The sequence below is a fragment of the Centruroides sculpturatus genome, unplaced genomic scaffold, assembly GCF_000671375.1.
Source record: "Centruroides sculpturatus isolate CEXI.00-Female unplaced genomic scaffold, Cexi_2.0 scaffold726, whole genome shotgun sequence".
In the NCBI taxonomy this organism is placed as follows: Eukaryota; Metazoa; Arthropoda; class Arachnida; order Scorpiones; family Buthidae; genus Centruroides; species Centruroides sculpturatus.
Genome location: NW_019384840.1, coordinates 118,068 through 136,147, shown reverse-complemented (window position 1 = coordinate 136,147; position 18,080 = coordinate 118,068). Strand labels below are relative to the sequence as shown.

At 26.1% G+C, this 18,080-nt stretch overlaps 2 protein-coding genes across 2 annotated transcripts in view; one reads left to right on the top strand and one right to left on the bottom strand.

Moving 5' to 3' along the window:
- Nucleotides 1–605: 605 nt before the first annotated feature.
- LOC111630288 (transforming growth factor-beta-induced protein ig-h3-like) lies at nt 606–6,791 on the top strand. The gene is made up of 6 exons (XM_023374375.1): nt 606–675; nt 3,806–4,015; nt 4,096–4,412; nt 5,734–5,870; nt 5,949–6,120; nt 6,253–6,791. Exons 1-6 carry the CDS (start codon nt 606–608, stop codon nt 6,478–6,480), a joined length of 1,134 nt encoding a protein of 377 aa, XP_023230143.1. The 3' UTR covers nt 6,481–6,791.
- A 3,425-nt stretch (nt 6,792–10,216) lies between these two features.
- Nucleotides 10,217–18,080, bottom strand: part of LOC111630286 (solute carrier family 43 member 3-like) — a 33,847-nt gene continuing 25,983 nt past the window's right edge. The window contains exon 13 of the transcript XR_002757489.1: nt 10,217–10,834. The gene's annotated coding sequence lies outside the window, so the exon portion shown is untranslated. The remainder of the gene's footprint in view (nt 10,835–18,080) is intronic.

Below are 18,080 nucleotides of genomic sequence, written 5' to 3'. Positions count from 1 at the left end.
TGATTATATACAGTAGCTACCAATTATACATTCTCATATTTGACTATATGAATTTGTACTGTACATAAGTTTCTTTTTCCATAAATAACTTTTAGTTACAATTAACTTAGACATCTCGTACACAGATTTAATTGAGCTTTTTACATGATTAAAATCCAACTTATTATGTAAAATAAATAATTTAATAGTTTAATAGCGTGCTTTAAAATCGTGTGAATTTTAATAAATATTCAACGCATGTGAATGGTCTTGCCTGTAGGTCTACTTATTAAATCAGATGGGACTATTACGTAACTTAATAAATAATAATGGCAATTAATTCCTATATTGAATTATAAAGGAAATATAACTTAACGTCACGATCCAAACAAGTTTTATTATTATATTTCATCAAAATATAACAGAAAAGATTTTTATGATAATTGCTTTTTCGGTACTTTATTTAATTTGCTATAATCAGATGTAATTTGTACTGTAGTGTATAATTTACCTATGGAAATATTGTTGTCAAAATTTATTAATTATGATATTTAATGTATTAAATTATACGCTTGACATCATTTATGGTCTCTCGATAATAATTTAGGACCATTATCTCACGGATAATGATAATTTTATATCCGTGGTTACTTAAAAAAGAGAAAATAGGACTCCTAAGTATTTGCGTTTTAAAAGGTATGATAAATTACTTTTGGTTAATACATATATAATACATCTATCTAAATATGTAATGAATAGCTAAATATATATGTATATACTATGATTAGTGAATCACAAACGTTATTAAAACATCAATAAATTTTTAATATTTTAGATTTAAATTATTTTACATATCGATACGAAACGTTCATATCAAATTTAATACTGTGCACGATACAAGGTTTAAACTTTTTGTATGTATAAATGATAAGTTGAGTAGTATGTAGACATATTAACAGATGCTATGCTATTGGCCTAAGAGAGGAGCCAAACCTGTAATTAGGTAGTGAGCTGGGAGTAGTTACAAGGCTATAATTAAACAAACCGCTTGAGATAATTACTCAAGCTGAATTTATCTATTTATCTCCCCATTGGTCGGCGTGACTTAAACGGCATTGCCTTCTATGTATAATCTACGTAAGTTGAAATAATTACGTCAAAAACAACGTGTCTTAATGATAAACGTCATCGATATTCGCAGGTTACTTGTTCTCACTCAAACATTTAGAACGGTCTAAATTTTAATTGCTGGTTGTTTTAGTCTGATGAACTTATTAACATTTGAGGTGTAGATCATTAATAAAGTTTTGTGTTGTTTGTACACACTTTTTAGAAGAAATTAGCGACACAAAAAAATCTTCATGTATGAAGCCCATATTTTTATAATGAATCTATTGATTAAATAACTATAGGAACTAATTAGGAACAGAATTTATTAGATAATTTTTGAAAGTCAACTAGTTAATAATTATGTCGCTATACGTTAATTTTGATATTATATAAATTATAATTTAATAAATAATAGAGCTTTGTCATTAGTTTTAACAGTTTAATGCAAGTTTTACACGTTAGAATTAAGTATTTTTCCATCGAAACATATTTAAAAACTTGGTAATTAGAACCCAAGTGTATATTATACTTCTCTCATTCTATATTTTAAAAATTTCGGCAGTAACCTATATGTATAAGGCCTCTCTTTAGAGGATCTTAAAAAAGAGGTCAGCATATATAAATCTAGCATTTTCCTTTTCCTAAATTTTTATCTCCGTAAATTTATCTAGACCGCATGAAAAAAATATATTTTATAAGTCGATATCTNCCAATGAGTGTGGTAATCAAAAGCGCGATTTTTATAATACATAATATAATAAAGTATTTAAATATTGGTTTTAAAAATTCTTTTTGAAATGTTGGGTCATTGAAATAGAAAGATATGGAATTTTTTTTATTCAAACATTATTGTATGTTGAGCCACATGACCGATTAAGAACCATCATAGATAAAGGAAAGGATTTCCGATCGAATTATTACTAATAATACGAAAGTTTGGATCGGGTTTGAATCTGAATTTTTCAATGTTAGAAAAATTTCTTACTTAGGCCGAGGGCCGTGATAAAGAATAAAGAAATGGAATACTAGATTCAGATATTACTTATTTCTATTGTTAACAAATGAATTTGATATTTGTTACAAAAAAGTTACGTAAATGATGGAAATATAAGAAAAATTTTTTTTCTTAAACTATTTCTACATTCTGCAACTTTAGTTTTTATTGAATTTTCTACTTTATTTTTAAATTAGTAGAATTATTTTTTATATCGATTTAAACACATGAAATACCTACAATTTCACTGTTTTAATTTATTACGTTGATATATTTGTCGACATCGATCTATATATACAAGGTGTAACGAAACTCCGTGCCAATATTTTAGGGTGGATTCCAGGGTCAAAATAAACATAAAATCCTCTATAAACATTTTTCAAAATTTGCTTTATTTTCGAGATTTGGCCTGCCAAAAATTGACATTCCCCGCTAAAGTACAAACTTTTTAAAATAATTTTGTAATTTTTTTTATACCTCTGTCATCGAATTGAGGTAAGCAAATGTTGCCCAAAAAGGCCCTACTGTAATAAATATAAAACAATGCCTTTATCTATACATTTTTCAGTATTTATTCACTTTAAAATTAAAAAAATTAGTTAAAAAGCAAGAATTTTTCAATGTAAATTTACTTTGAATAACGTTTATTTAGAAAATTGAACAGAATAATTTACTGAAACTACTGAAAATGCCCTCCGCGGACTCCGATACACAACTGAATTCTCGTCAGGTCAGACCTCGAAAACGAAGTGAATTTGAAAAGAAAACGTTTATAGAGTATTTTAAGCTTATTTTTGACCCTCGAATCTATTCCTAAAATATTGGAACGGAGTTTTGTTACATCCTGTATATTGGGGAGGAATCTGGCCAAAGACAATGAATAAAGAAAAATTTCTCCTTGTCGGACTTTAAATTGATAAACCTGTAAAATATAAGATTGTGTACAGTATACTCGTTTCTACTCCTAATTTTTGTAGTACGGGTAAAAAATATGTTATAAAATAAAAGCACGTATATATCTTGGAAGGGGAGACAATTTGCCAGTACAAAAATATTGAAGGGTATGATTCAATAAAACCAAGAATGTAAATCCATAAGGGACCTCTCTGTCCCTTATGGATTTACATTCTTGGTTTTATTGAAGAAATCGAATTAAACATTTTGTAGGTCTATATTAAAGTAGAGCCAATTATATATTTTAAAGCATATTAAATTAATAAAGAGTTAATTTTAAAATATTTTTAAAGTATGCAAACACTGAAAATAGTTGAAGAATCTGAAGATTTCCGATAGAGATATTGGATACACGACAATTACGAAATAAATGGGCTCTTTGTTAAGTCTATAACAAGAATAATAATAATGAAATTAAATAACAGTTCTGCAATATACAAATTAAATTTTATTAAAATCTATAATAAACATTCTAGATACTGTAAAAATAATAAGTTGTATATAATTAAATATTATAAATAATTATAAAGAAATATTTATTAACCAGGTCATTTCTAGAATATTAAGCATACGTTCACTTATATAATATAGACCTACTTGTAGTTTAATAGGTGGGAATCAATAATTTAAATTAATGATTGTTACTACTATTATATGCTATATATAATAGTAATAAGTATAAGGTTTTCTTGTATACATTTTCTATATTTATAATTATTTAATATAGTCTTTTAATTCGATTTTTTAATAATAAATTCTGTTTTTAAGCTCTCTTACAAAATCACGTGGTTCCTACTGTCATCTGTTTGCCAGCTCTTACCGATAAACATAAAATGAAAACCTTGGGTGGTCAAGACATAACTTTTGAATGCAATAAAACAGGAACATATGTCAACGGTGCAAAACTTACTTCAGAAACTATGTTAAGTTCTAATGGTGTCATCAATATAATTTCTGACGTTTTAATACCGGATAGAGGTAGGATCATTTTTGTTCGTTTATAATTGGATCAATAATTAATTTACTTCATTAATTTAACATTATTTTTTGTTTATTAGTTCGGAGTGTTTTAGAACTAATAGAAAAGAAGGAATATAATTTAACGGCATTCTCTTCACTAGTTCGTTCTGCAAATTTGCATAATTTGCTAGATCATCCAAATGTTACATTAACCGTTTTTGCACCGACTGACGAAGCATTTGAACAGTTATCTCAGCACGAATTGGAAGAATATACTTCGACTACAGAGAAGTCTAGACATCTTCTCAATCATCATATCATACACGGGAGATATACGACAGATATCATGTCAGACAATCAAATAGTTGAGACATATGAAAGCCGATCTGAATTGAGGCTTAAAGTTTACAGAAAAGTAAGTAGATTATATAGAATACATTAGTTTATCACGTCTCATAAATTCTTTAAGAGTGACAGATTTAAATTCAAGTCAGTTTTATATGTACGATACTTATAAACTGATCATATTATATTTAATAATAAGTGTAGGAATGTTTATTAAAGAATTTTAAATAAAAATAATGTTACGCATTTTGAACATCCCTTAAACACTTTACAATAATTTTAGTTATTTTTAATAAAGCAAAAACATTATTTCCATCACTTTATTTATTTGTGAAAACAGTTTGAAGTTATAAATTGCGATGAATAATTTGTTTTCGTATAGAAAAACCTATCTTAAATAATTCTATTCAGTTTAGTCGAGTATTCGAATTTACTTTTTAATAATTACCTTTGAGTGTTTTCGCTGTACGGGTACTAAAAGGGTCTTTTCTATTGACATTGTGGATTCTGCAAACTTACAATGGAAACAACCGAGTGATGAGTCCGATATATTTGGGTCACGAAAATTTCTTAGCCAACCGGAAGCTCATATCTTACCCACTTTCGATAATACCGAAGTTATATCCAGTAGCAACGAAAGGCTTACGTTGCATATTCAAAGTCATACCACGCGTAAATTTACTGGACGTTGATGTCTTAGGCGCTTACATGCGGTATGATATTAGTTTATGCAACATTACCTTCTGGATACCGAATTTTCGGTATTATCGAAGGTAGTTAAGACTCTGGCCCAGGACTTCAATCCGGGTCCTCCGGAGCAGCAGGTTGGTACCATTGCCGCCTCTTCTATCCTCTCGTAAATGATTTAAGCATTTAAATAATAAAGAAACGGTATTGGAAGAGACGTAAAATATTATTAAAATTGCGTTTTTTTTTTTTTTGCAAAAACTTTCTGTTTCAATTTTAAAAATTTTCTTTACATTTTTCCTAATTACACATCTGAATATTCTGAATATTTATTAAATAAAGTAATAATGGTTCCTTAAATTATTTTTTATAATTTGCTTGTTGTCTATTATGTAATATTATACATATTACGGCATTAAAACATCCATATATTAGACTTATTACAACAGCACAAGATACGGATCAAAAGGAGAGAACTTTTCCTTTTGATCCCTACGCCTCTTCGTATAATATTCTTTAAATTAAATTTATATCTCAGTTAAGTTAACTAATGACTAAGATTAATCTTATAATGGCAGTTCTAATTTCAATTTTTTAAATTTTTGTTAAAGAGGCACTTAGTTTTAATAAAGCCGTATTATACTATATTGTAATTACGTTGTACAGAATTATTTACATATTAATAACTTTTCCCTGTATTTCAGGCTGTAGGAGTTGAAACGGCTATTGTAAAAAAATCAAATATTGAAGGACAGAACGGCGTATTGCATATCATTGATAGAGTGCTTACACCTCCAAAGTTAAATATCATTGAAATGTTAGATAATAATAAAGAATTCAGGTAACTATTTTTTAATTGTAGAAATTTAAATATTTTATTTTTATTTTGAGAAATCTAACGTCTGTTATTTGAAATTAGTATGTTTTCTGAGGCTGTTCGAAGAGTCAGAGAAACCGAACCTTACTTTCTAGAGAGGAATGGAAATCCTTACTCAACATTCACAATATTTGCTCCAACTGATGAGGCTTTTAAAGAGTTGGGCAGCCGGAAATTGGAATCTATAATGGGAAGCAATAAAAAATTAAAAAAGGTAAAAACGTAATTAAAAAAAATATTTTATTTTTTACTTTGTTTAGCATAATACAAAAATGTAGTATGATACTTTACGAAACTAACAAGAATTTTATTATAATCATAAATCCCACAATAAATATTTTTATAGGTGATTATGAATCATGTTGTGGATAATATGATGTCGTCAGGTTCTTTCAGCACGTCTAAAGTTTATTACAATGTTCGCACAGAATATCAGACTGTGAATGTTCATAAAAAGAAAGGGCATTTGATGGTAAACGGTGCACACGTTATTAAATCCGATATGTTGACAAAGGATGGCATTGTTCATTGTATAGATCAAGTGCTTATGCCGGAAGACAGGAGAAGATCGTGAGCAATTACTGCATCCCTTCCGATAAGGAGCAAAATCACATATTTATACTTTATATATTTGTTACTTCTAAAGTTCGACGTTATATTTTGTTGTTTTATTTTTATTTTTTTCAAAGTGGTGATTATTGTGCATTATCATTGTCATTATTATTTTTCATTTAATGTTACTAAATTTGCCAAAATCGTAAAATGGGTGCTATTATTTAAATGCTATATAAGTATATAATGCTTATTACAGATATATCGATGCATTATTTAATGTATTAGCACAAAAATTTTAAATGTGCATGAGCAATTATAAATTTTAACTTAAAAAAATTGTGAAAAATGTATAAATATAAACTATTTTTTTTATATTTATATAAGATAAAAATGTGGATCAATTATATAAAGATTTATAAAATTATTTATATGCTATGAATAAAATAATAATTTGTTTTTTATTCTATACGAACACATCATGTATAATATTTATGTTGATTCACGAATTTTTCTGTTTTTTTTTTCATAAATTAATGACAAAATACATTTCCAAATCGTGTAATGTTCCTCTACAATTTTCTTATTCGTATTGATTGTATAGTCTATCATCAAATTTTAATGTTTAATATGTGAATTGTTTATTATAAGATTAGCTATTTTTCTAGGGTTTAAATTATCCAATAAAATTGGAAAATTTATATTTATTCTTTGATAATTTAACAAAATAAAATATTATTTTTTAAAAACCATCGTTAAGTTTATTTTTTGCTGTAATTTAGTAAAAAGCACAATAATAAATGTCACATAGGATCGACTCAAATTGATCACTTAATATGATGCATACATAATCGTTTACAGTAAAGTTATTTGTTGTAGCTAATTAATTAAAAAGGAACGAAGCCATTAAAGGAAGGGCACACCCAGTGAGAGTTAATTAGCATTCTATCTATTTATCTACACAAATAACCAAGATTTTCCTCTAACAATTGAGTTTAGAATCAGCTGACTTGTTTATTTTTTTTCTAGAATAAATGAGTAAGGAGAAGAAAAAGGGATAGTGAAATAATTAGTAATCCAATTACGCTGCTGACAAGTCATATTAGTGAGTCGTTTGGACAAGTTGGACCCTCCTAACAGCGATATCGGTCTGTGTTGGATTGATTGATATTAGTTGATGACTATCGGGATAGAGGGTTGGGTGATTATATACAGTAGCTACCAATTATACATTCTCATATTTGACTATATGAATTTGTACTGTACATAAGTTTCTTTTTCCATAAATAACTTTTAGTTACAATTAACTTAGACATCTCGTACACAGATTTAATTGAGCTTTTTACATGATTAAAATCCAACTTATTATGTAAAATAAATAATTTAATAGTTTAATAGCGTGCTTTAAAATCGTGTGAATTTTAATAAATATTCAACGCATGTGAATGGTCTTGCCTGTAGGTCTACTTATTAAATCAGATGGGACTATTACGTAACTTAATAAATAATAATGGCAATTAATTCCTATATTGAATTATAAAGGAAATATAACTTAACGTCACGATCCAAACAAGTTTTATTATTATATTTCATCAAAATATAACAGAAAAGATTTTTATGATAATTGCTTTTTCGGTACTTTATTTAATTTGCTATAATCAGATGTAATTTGTACTGTAGTGTATAATTTACCTATGGAAATATTGTTGTCAAAATTTATTAATTATGATATTTAATGTATTAAATTATACGCTTGACATCATTTATGGTCTCTCGATAATAATTTAGGACCATTATCTCACGGATAATGATAATTTTATATCCGTGGTTACTTAAAAAAGAGAAAATAGGACTCCTAAGTATTTGCGTTTTAAAAGGTATGATAAATTACTTTTGGTTAATACATATATAATACATCTATCTAAATATGTAATGAATAGCTAAATATATATGTATATACTATGATTAGTGAATCACAAACGTTATTAAAACATCAATAAATTTTTAATATTTTAGATTTAAATTATTTTACATATCGATACGAAACGTTCATATCAAATTTAATACTGTGCACGATACAAGGTTTAAACTTTTTGTATGTATAAATGATAAGTTGAGTAGTATGTAGACATATTAACAGATGCTATGCTATTGGCCTAAGAGAGGAGCCAAACCTGTAATTAGGTAGTGAGCTGGGAGTAGTTACAAGGCTATAATTAAACAAACCGCTTGAGATAATTACTCAAGCTGAATTTATCTATTTATCTCCCCATTGGTCGGCGTGACTTAAACGGCATTGCCTTCTATGTATAATCTACGTAAGTTGAAATAATTACGTCAAAAACAACGTGTCTTAATGATAAACGTCATCGATATTCGCAGGTTACTTGTTCTCACTCAAACATTTAGAACGGTCTAAATTTTAATTGCTGGTTGTTTTAGTCTGATGAACTTATTAACATTTGAGGTGTAGATCATTAATAAAGTTTTGTGTTGTTTGTACACACTTTTTAGAAGAAATTAGCGACACAAAAAAATCTTCATGTATGAAGCCCATATTTTTATAATGAATCTATTGATTAAATAACTATAGGAACTAATTAGGAACAGAATTTATTAGATAATTTTTGAAAGTCAACTAGTTAATAATTATGTCGCTACACGTTAATTTTGATATTATATAAATTATAATTTAATAAATAATAGAGCTTTGTCATTAGTTTTAACAGTTTAATGCAAGTTTTACACGTTAGAATTAAGTATTTTTCCATCGAAACATATTTAAAAACTTGGTAATTAGAACCCAAGTGTATATTATACTTCTCTCATTCTATATTTTAAAAATTTCGGCAGTAACCTATATGTATAAGGCCTCTCTTTAGAGGATCTTAAAAAAGAGGTCAGCATATATAAATCTAGCATTTTCCTTTTCCTAAATTTTTATCTCCGTAAATTTATCTAGACCGCATGAAAAAAATATATTTTATAAGTCGATATCTCTCTACTTTAAAAGAAAAAAAAATCAAAAAGAATAAAACAAAATGGGTCAAAAATATATAAAAATTTCTTATAGTGATATTTTAATTCAATAATAAAAAATATTTTAATTTAGCATTATTTTTATCGAATTATAACAACACCAATTTAATAACAACAATTAAAAAGTAAATATAATATTATATATTTATTTTCTATTTTACTGTTTAAAGAATGCATAAAAATGTTACATTTACATATTACTTTTTTTATAATAGAAATTAAAAAATAATGTCATTATTTCTTTAATAAAATATGATTTGCATTTTATTTTTAAATAAAAAAAAGAAATTTTAATAAGCCTGCAAACATATAATTCTAAATTTCAAAATATAAAATGACAACTTGTCACTATTTCATAAATTTATTTATGTAAAGCAGATTTCAAATTGTTTACAATCATGTTTTAATTTAAAAAGCATTTTTAATTGTATGTTGAAATCAAATTTATTTTTTAAAATTATGTTATTTCAGACCAGAAATAATTATTTAATTACAATTATTTCATAAATATTTATAATTAATTTAATAAGAAAGAGATTTTCAAAATTCGAATATACTTCAGAAATCTGAGAATCAGTCATAGAATGAATTTGACACATAGTTATCACTTTGTTGATTATAAAATTTACTTTAATATTACAATGTCTTTCAAGAGCTAATATAGAATATAAATTCAAACTTTTTAATATTCTTTCGGCTTAATATTTTAAGAAGTTCATTGGAATATGCTTGCATACTAATTATATTCATGAAAATTAAAATGCTACTGGATCAATTTTCATACATCTTATAGAGAAAATTAGTCCTCATTGTTGAACTGCATTATTAGCCATTCCATTTACACCATATTATTCGATATGCTTATAACCATGCATATCAAACGAAAATTATGTATGGCAAATATGTATTTATATTATAAAAGAAATTTAGCAATGACCTTTCTAGTTCATTGTCCCAACTGTTGTTTTATTTAATACTACAATCACGTAAGCTCAATTTGACAGCCACAGAAAGTATCAGACTTCTCTGTCTTTTGTTAACAATTAGACAACAGAATGGGAGGAGTGTATAATTTGTAGGAGTTAAAAGTTTTGACGAATTGTATTCAATATTCTTTAAAATACTGTTAATGTTATTTCTGCACACTGTACATTATTTATTAGGTTGTCTTAATAATTACGTACTAATTAAGTAAACTGGATAGGCTTGTTTCAAGTGATAGAGGTTATCCTACCAGATAAGGTGAATAACTTGACAGAAATTTCGAGTTGTGAATGCGACATCTTCCTTTCTTTTTTTCTTTTTCTTTCCTTTGTATATCCTTCGAATTGTTATTGCTGTTAAAGAATAAGAAACAGTAATCAAATATAACTGTATAATGGCACAAAATATAGTTTTATTGATGAAATTATTGTATTTATCATAATATAATATATATTAAACCTTTTATCTGAGTATATATTTAATTGTAGATTATTTTCGTTTATCAAAAAGTTTTTAAGCATATTCTCATAAAGAAACAGCAGCAGTTAATATTTTTTCCTCTATCTTTCGAGTATTAAATTATGTTAAATTCTTTAAGTTTCTACCATAGATATTCTGAATTGATGATGATCAGAAAGCTATAAAACTCGAAGAGATAGCTAACACAACCTGTTTTAGATATTTTTAAGAGCATCACGAATAGAACTCATTCTCAGATAAGGGTCTTTGGGTTCGGAAGGTGGGTGGAAAAGATTGATTTTGCTGTCTACGACTCAGTAAAATACTATAATTATATCAAAGAATTAAAAAAAATAACAGAAGAAAATAAATCTCATTTGCAACTGTTAAATATTGTTTCTTAATAACATACTATTAATGCTAGATTAGTAAATTATAAATATTCTCATTTCTCTACTAATAACTCTTTGGTATATATATATATATTAATTTTAATATGGCTCTATTTATTGATTACATCCAATCGAATTTCTGTTCTTTTTTCTTTTTTAAACTGTATCAAATGAATGAATAAACCATTTAATTTAATTACCCATAACATTTTTATATCAGCCAATTAGTCGATTAAATAGGTGCGATAAAAAAATACTTAATAAAATATTTAAATTTTTGCTTTTCGGCTTTGGCATAAATTATGGAAAACATGTTTGCCTATTTAATCTTTTTTTTATAATATATTTTAAATATTAAAAAAAAAAGTTTAAATTAGTTTTTATTGTTATCAAAAAAAGGAGTTTTTCTAAGACTTAGGTAATTAAAGTGTTTCTCATTCGATAAAAATCGATTGCTTTCAGCGATTTCACCATCAATTGCACCAACCACACCCGAAAGGTTGTCAAAATGTTATCAGCCTTACGAAAGCTCTTTTGTATTGAGTGCAATCTCCCTCACAAATGTGTCACGTGTCACAATGCAATTAACCTTTAGAGACTCTTTTCGGGATAGGGTTTTTGTGAATTGTTAATGGAAAATGCATCGGACGATTATAACTAAGAAATAAATGGTATGGTGTTTTTAAGCTCAGGTTGAGAAGATCGTTTGTTTATTCGAATAATCTCTTTTAAGATCTACTTGACATTAATAGAAAAAGTTTATGTTATCTACAATCATCAATTAAATTAATAGAATTTATGTCTCGTAATTGTTTTCTTCTAAATAGGATCTAGATGATGTTTTAAAAAGTATTTAACTTGAATATATAAAAAAATTTATATCGGTTACTTCGTTTCATGTTCATATAATTGGATTTGAGCATGAGAACTTTGCGAAAATTATATTATTACTTCACATGTAAAGGTTTTACAAATAGGANTTACTATTAATAATATAATATTTAAATCTATAAGTCTCATTAATCAGAGAGATATTCCTTGTAGTACTGTACTGTTCATTCTTTAATTAATTTAAGATTTTAAAAGAAATTTATGTGAGGTATTTTATACTTTAAAAATTTCTGTAAAATAATAAATAAATAATAATTTTTTATTAAAAAATCAAAGTCTAATCTAAATAATGTTTTCGAATAATTTTTAAAATTCTCAGAGGCCCAAAACAAATTTCAAAGAGGAAATTTTGATTTTTTAAATGCAAATTTATTGATTCTTTTACTAAAATGTGCTTTAGTAAATGGGCATAGACAAGATCTATATTTTTAATATACAACCGGTTTAAATCATATAAAGACATGTTAAATTGAATAAGCTAGAAAGAAAAAAAAATCTTATTTGAAAGTTCCTATAAAAAGAATATAAAATTAGACAATTATTGTATTTTTTTTTTTTCATCTAAAATACAACAACAATTTCATTCAAAAACGGTATTTTAAAATATAACAAACATCAATACTAAAGTTATAAATATGAAGATAACTAAAATAGCTAATCCGTTTTAAGTATTGATTTGATAAACAGAAATAACCGTCTTGAATTTAGTTTTAGGTACGGAGGCGGTTATATACTTCTTTTCGGAATTGCAGTAATGGCGATGGAACTGTATGTGTTATATAGTCTCGATTTATACTTCTTTCTTAAGATATTTCCTCTCTATATGCAGACACTTATCCCATAGTTTTGGCAACAATTGAGTAGAAGTCTTTAGTCTGCAGAATAGAAATCTGACATCGGTAACACCACCCTGAACATGATGGAGGCAATCAACAGAATTGGGAAATTCTGGATCATCTGGCTTACAGTCTGGATCTGTCAATGTGCGATAATCACCTGTTTGGTCATTTGAAGAAAACCTAGTAGACAGGTGATTTAACCAGAATGCTAAAGTCAGAGAATTCGTCATGCGATTACTCCGACACAAACCAAAAGACTTCTATTCTTCATGCAGAGCACCGTTGCGAAAACAATGGGAGAAGTGTCAGCTAGTGTGGAGGGGAAATACCAGGAGAGAGAAACAAATTGGGATTATATAATACGTACTGTACAGTACAGTTCCATTGCCATTTTTGAAATTCCGAACGGTTCAACCGCCCTCTTAAAATATAAATCAATAAATTTGTTTTGTATAACTTTTAGCTGAAAGCCAAATATCTGATTCCATGTAAAATGTTTATTCTAATTTTCGGTAAATTTGAAATTTAAGTTTAAAATTAGATAGAAAAATCTTGGTTAATTAAAAATCTGATAACTTTCTTCAAAAATAATTAGATTTTCGTATTATAATTATGGTTATTCGATTTGGCATGTTGGCATTTATTATTAAATATTTATGTGATAATAGAGAATTCAAATTAATTACAAATTATAAATTAATCGACTCAATACAATTCCTTTTTAAGAAAATTAAACTTGTTCTTGTCCTTGGATAGCGCTTATTTGATTCTGTCCTTGAAAGTCATTGAATTGGAAATGCAAGTCCCTTTCTCCTAAAGTAGACTCAATAATTATTACCAAAATTGAATAAGCATAATTTGTTAATTTTGTAATATCTGATAAGTAAATGCCATGAATTATGTTTTATTTACTATTAATTATTCATCGGAAACTCTAGAAACTTCAGCTGGTTTGAAATTATTATTATTTCAAATTATTATACAGTATTAAAAAGAAATAATCGAGAGGAAACATTGCTGGTAAATGCCTAAGGCCACTATTGTTACAATCATGTTCAATGGTTAGATGTGATTTTACGTGAAAGGAATACATAAGATGCGATTTAGATGCGCTTTGCTATTTGTCTAATTTATCTTCTGATTGGTTGTTGAAATCATCTAACTCTCTTCCTGTATGGACAAATGATATTTGCAAAACCAATCCGTAAATGTATGAAGTTAGATCAGAGATTAAAGAAGCCCATTAATTTCTACAGCCTATCCAATGAAATGGTTGCTAGGTAGTAGAAGATTTATTCTCTTACATTTTTAACTATTTAAGATAAAGAGAGTTTGCGAAAAGAATAACTATATATAGAAGTGGTATGTTACAGGAATAACCTACTCACTTATACAGATTTATTTACTAAATGGAGATGTGCTAGAGGCATATTTTTCCAAAGAGTAACTATGTACTGGTAAATTGAGTTGATTATTTCAATGTTTTTATTTAATTATTATTNATTATAAATAATGAAAAAAAAAATTCTATAAAAGTTATAAAATTTCCAACTTTCAAAGTCTCGATAAATATAAAACACTTATAATCATTAACTTGTCTCAAAGGAAAAGATAAATATTAATAGAAAATAAGTACAAATTATCATACAAAAGCTTCACTTTACTTGTATGATCTTAACAAATCTGTACAGATGTAAAATTTAAAAATGGATCTGTTAAAAACATGAATCGATATATTGTAATTTATATAATTTTGCTTTTTATTGACCGTTTAACTTGCAATAATGTAGGCCTATCAGTAATAAGATCTATTAGTAATCCGTTCAATCATTATGTATGAGGGATAAGAAAAGAAATTCCGATCTATACTACCCAAAAAATCATGATATCCGAATAGAAATTAAACCGGATCAAACAGACAAAGTTATAACTTTATTATGGCTTAAATTTAAAAGGTTTTACGTAATAAACCTTATTTAATTATTAATTAATTAATTTTATGATTTTATAAATATGCACTTTTATTTTTATTCTATTTAATTAATTACTTTGTATTAACTTTGTATGAAAATTATTAAAGAAAATCATTTAATTGTAAATTTAAAGTGAACAACTAAAACTGCAATTATCTTGTAAGTTAACTTATTAATGTCATTAAACTAGTTTAAGTAGTTAAATTAACTCAAAAATTTTAACATTTTTGCTTATATTGTATATGTAAAAATTTGATTTTTAAAGGATTACAAACCAATTAATGTCACATATGGAGTTATGTCATTATTTAATTAAAAAATTTAATAAAGTTACAGCTTAAAGTAAAATTTATATTTTAATATATTGTTTTTTATTTATTTAATTAAATAATATTCTACACGAGACTTAACAGATCTTAAATCTTCGCTAGTAATTCACGTTTTTGCTTTAAATTTCGCTATTGATGAAGGTTTTATAACCTTTTTACTTGTAATAGGCTAATATATTTTCTGATAAACCGAACTGTTTAAACGTGTAAAAATAATTCAAATATTTTTCATAAATATTTACATAAGTTGTTTTTTTTTAATAAAAAAAAGAGTATAATCTAGGATCAGATTTATAATAGGATTTCTTTGCAAATCCGGATCCATCATATTATTAATGTCGAAGATCGATAAATGTATATTTTATAAAATATTTTTGATTTCTGAATAATCGATAACTTTCAAGTTATCGAACAAGTTATCAGAATATCTTCAATTTAAAAAGAAGCAAGAACTCATTTTCTCTGTATCTGTTTATTTCCTCTCTCTCTAAAATCTTTAATTCATCATAAAAAAAAAAAAAAAAACGAATTTCTCGGGTTTATAAATTTTACCAAAATATTATTATATTTGTATTTGTGCAATATTTCATATTTATATCATAGCGTTGATTTTTCTAGTAAGGTTTAATAAAAGTTTAATAATTAAATCTAGCATTCAACTGCAAATAGCATTTAAAGCACAGCTTTTCTTTCACCCCTATATTCCTATATGTTTTAATATTCGTTACTAAATTATTCCTTTCATATGTTTTATTCTTTCCTCTAGTATTGTGTTTATGTGTGTAGTTTTTTAATTTGAACTCAAATTATAGAAGTAAACCCAAACTAATATAAATATTAAATAAATATATCTCATTTTATTTATAAATTAAGCCAATTATAACTTAATTAAATTATATGGTTAGCTTTAAATATTTTTTCTGACGTTTTAGTTACGTCGAATTTAAGTCATATGTTTGAATACAAAATAATAATAATAATATATATTGTGAAATATTAAGAATATCGTAATAAAATGAGAATAAAAAAGGAAATTATTTGAAGATACTTTGCATTGAGCATTAGTGTTATAGGATGCAAATAAAAAGTCATGGTTAAAGCACTTATTTTTTGCAATATTTACTTTTTAAAGTAATGTTTCTGTTTTTGTATTAGAGAAATAGTCCCTGCCATTCCAATTTAAAACAAAAAACGTTAGTTATTTTGAAAGAATAACATCATTAGAGTAAATTGATCCAACCAACTTTTAGTGCAGTAAAGTCCATTACAGAGTCGATAAATGAGTCAGGCCTAAAATAGCATGGACAGTCGAGAATAACTGTAAATTTCTAAAAGCTGTTTAATGGAACCATTACCAGTGTCTTTGTGTAAAAAAATCATTATTTGATATTTTATAAAAGACAAAAAAAAAGTGATGAATTCTTTAATTCTTATCGATCAACCGCGCTTAAATAGATTATCTAAAAGCTAAGACATTAAGCAAGATTATAAAAGTGGGCAATAATTAAAAATGAGTTTTAAAAACAATAGTTATGTGTTTGTTGTATGTGTGTAATTATTTATTTAACTCAAAAGAGAAAGTTCTATATTATAGCAAACATATTATATGAATTGTAAATTAGCAAAACTTGGAAATAAAATTAAAATCTGGTGTAAAAACTTTCATAGAAAGTTTTACTCTTTGGAAAAAAGAAAGTAACAGTTGTCTGAATTCATAGTAGGTATTTATGTTTTCCATTTTCTTCACAACGTAAGTGCTCTTGACAATATAACAGCGACCACAATTTTTTGTTTTCGAAGAAAGAAGCTTATAAGAAATACAAAACTGGAAATTCTAGTCCAGAAGGAAAAGAATTGAAAGAAAAAATACATCTGTTAATTTCATAAAAATATTAAAATAATAATAAAAATATGAAAAAATGAATGAAAAATCACATAAGTGCTAATTCAAAATATTATGTATTCATTTGTGATTACTTCTAAAATATATAAATTAATACAGTAAAACTCTAATTATTCAGATGCTAGTTATCCTGATTGCCCTCTGACTTTGCTAAAAATAAATAGGAATGTATGTGTATGTACTGTATATGTATGAAAAATAAACTATAATCACTTGTATGTATTGTATATTTCCATATTTAATATTAATTATGTATTGTACTGTACAACACATAAAGGGGTGTTTAGATATGAAAAAAAGGGACTATTTTAAGCAAAAATCCAATTATCCAGATATTCTGCGTATCCAATGGCCCGTGATCCCAATTGATTTGAATAATTGTAATTTTACTGTATTTAAAAGTTTAATTTGTTAAAAAAATTCAATTTGACTGTAAAATTAATAGTTGCATTTAAAGAATTTATGTATAGTTTATTACATAGTTTATTTTATTTTAAAATTTTATATATTTCGGGGGATAATAAATGAAGTTTCAGGATCTATATTGTGTTTACCTGCTTGCAAGATTTCTTAGAAACTTAACTAGTATTAAAATTTTGAAATAATTTCATTTGTCCATCTGGTTGTCCATTCTTATGTTGTTTGTCCACAAAGTTTCTCAGAAATTAAATGTTAAACTGGTGGAACTGGTGGTAGCGGTATGACAAGCAGTCACTTAAATATCACAAAATTTCATTTCTCATTAAATAAACCTCCCCTCATTCACTGTCATAAAATACAACTTTTCTAGAAAACAAAACAAGATAATAAAAT

Bases quoted from the DNA above. Each gene is read 5' to 3' on its own strand.
- LOC111630288 (XM_023374375.1), top strand. From the start codon at position 606: ATGATAATTTTATATCCGTGGTTACTTAAAAAAGAGAAAATAGGACTC. The intron at 676-3,805 runs GTATGATAAATT...TCTGTTTTTAAG, and splicing joins AAGTATTTGCGTTTTAAAAG to CTCTCTTACAAAATCACGTG. The intron at 4,413-5,733 runs GTAAGTAGATTA...CCTGTATTTCAG, and splicing joins GGCTTAAAGTTTACAGAAAA to GCTGTAGGAGTTGAAACGGC.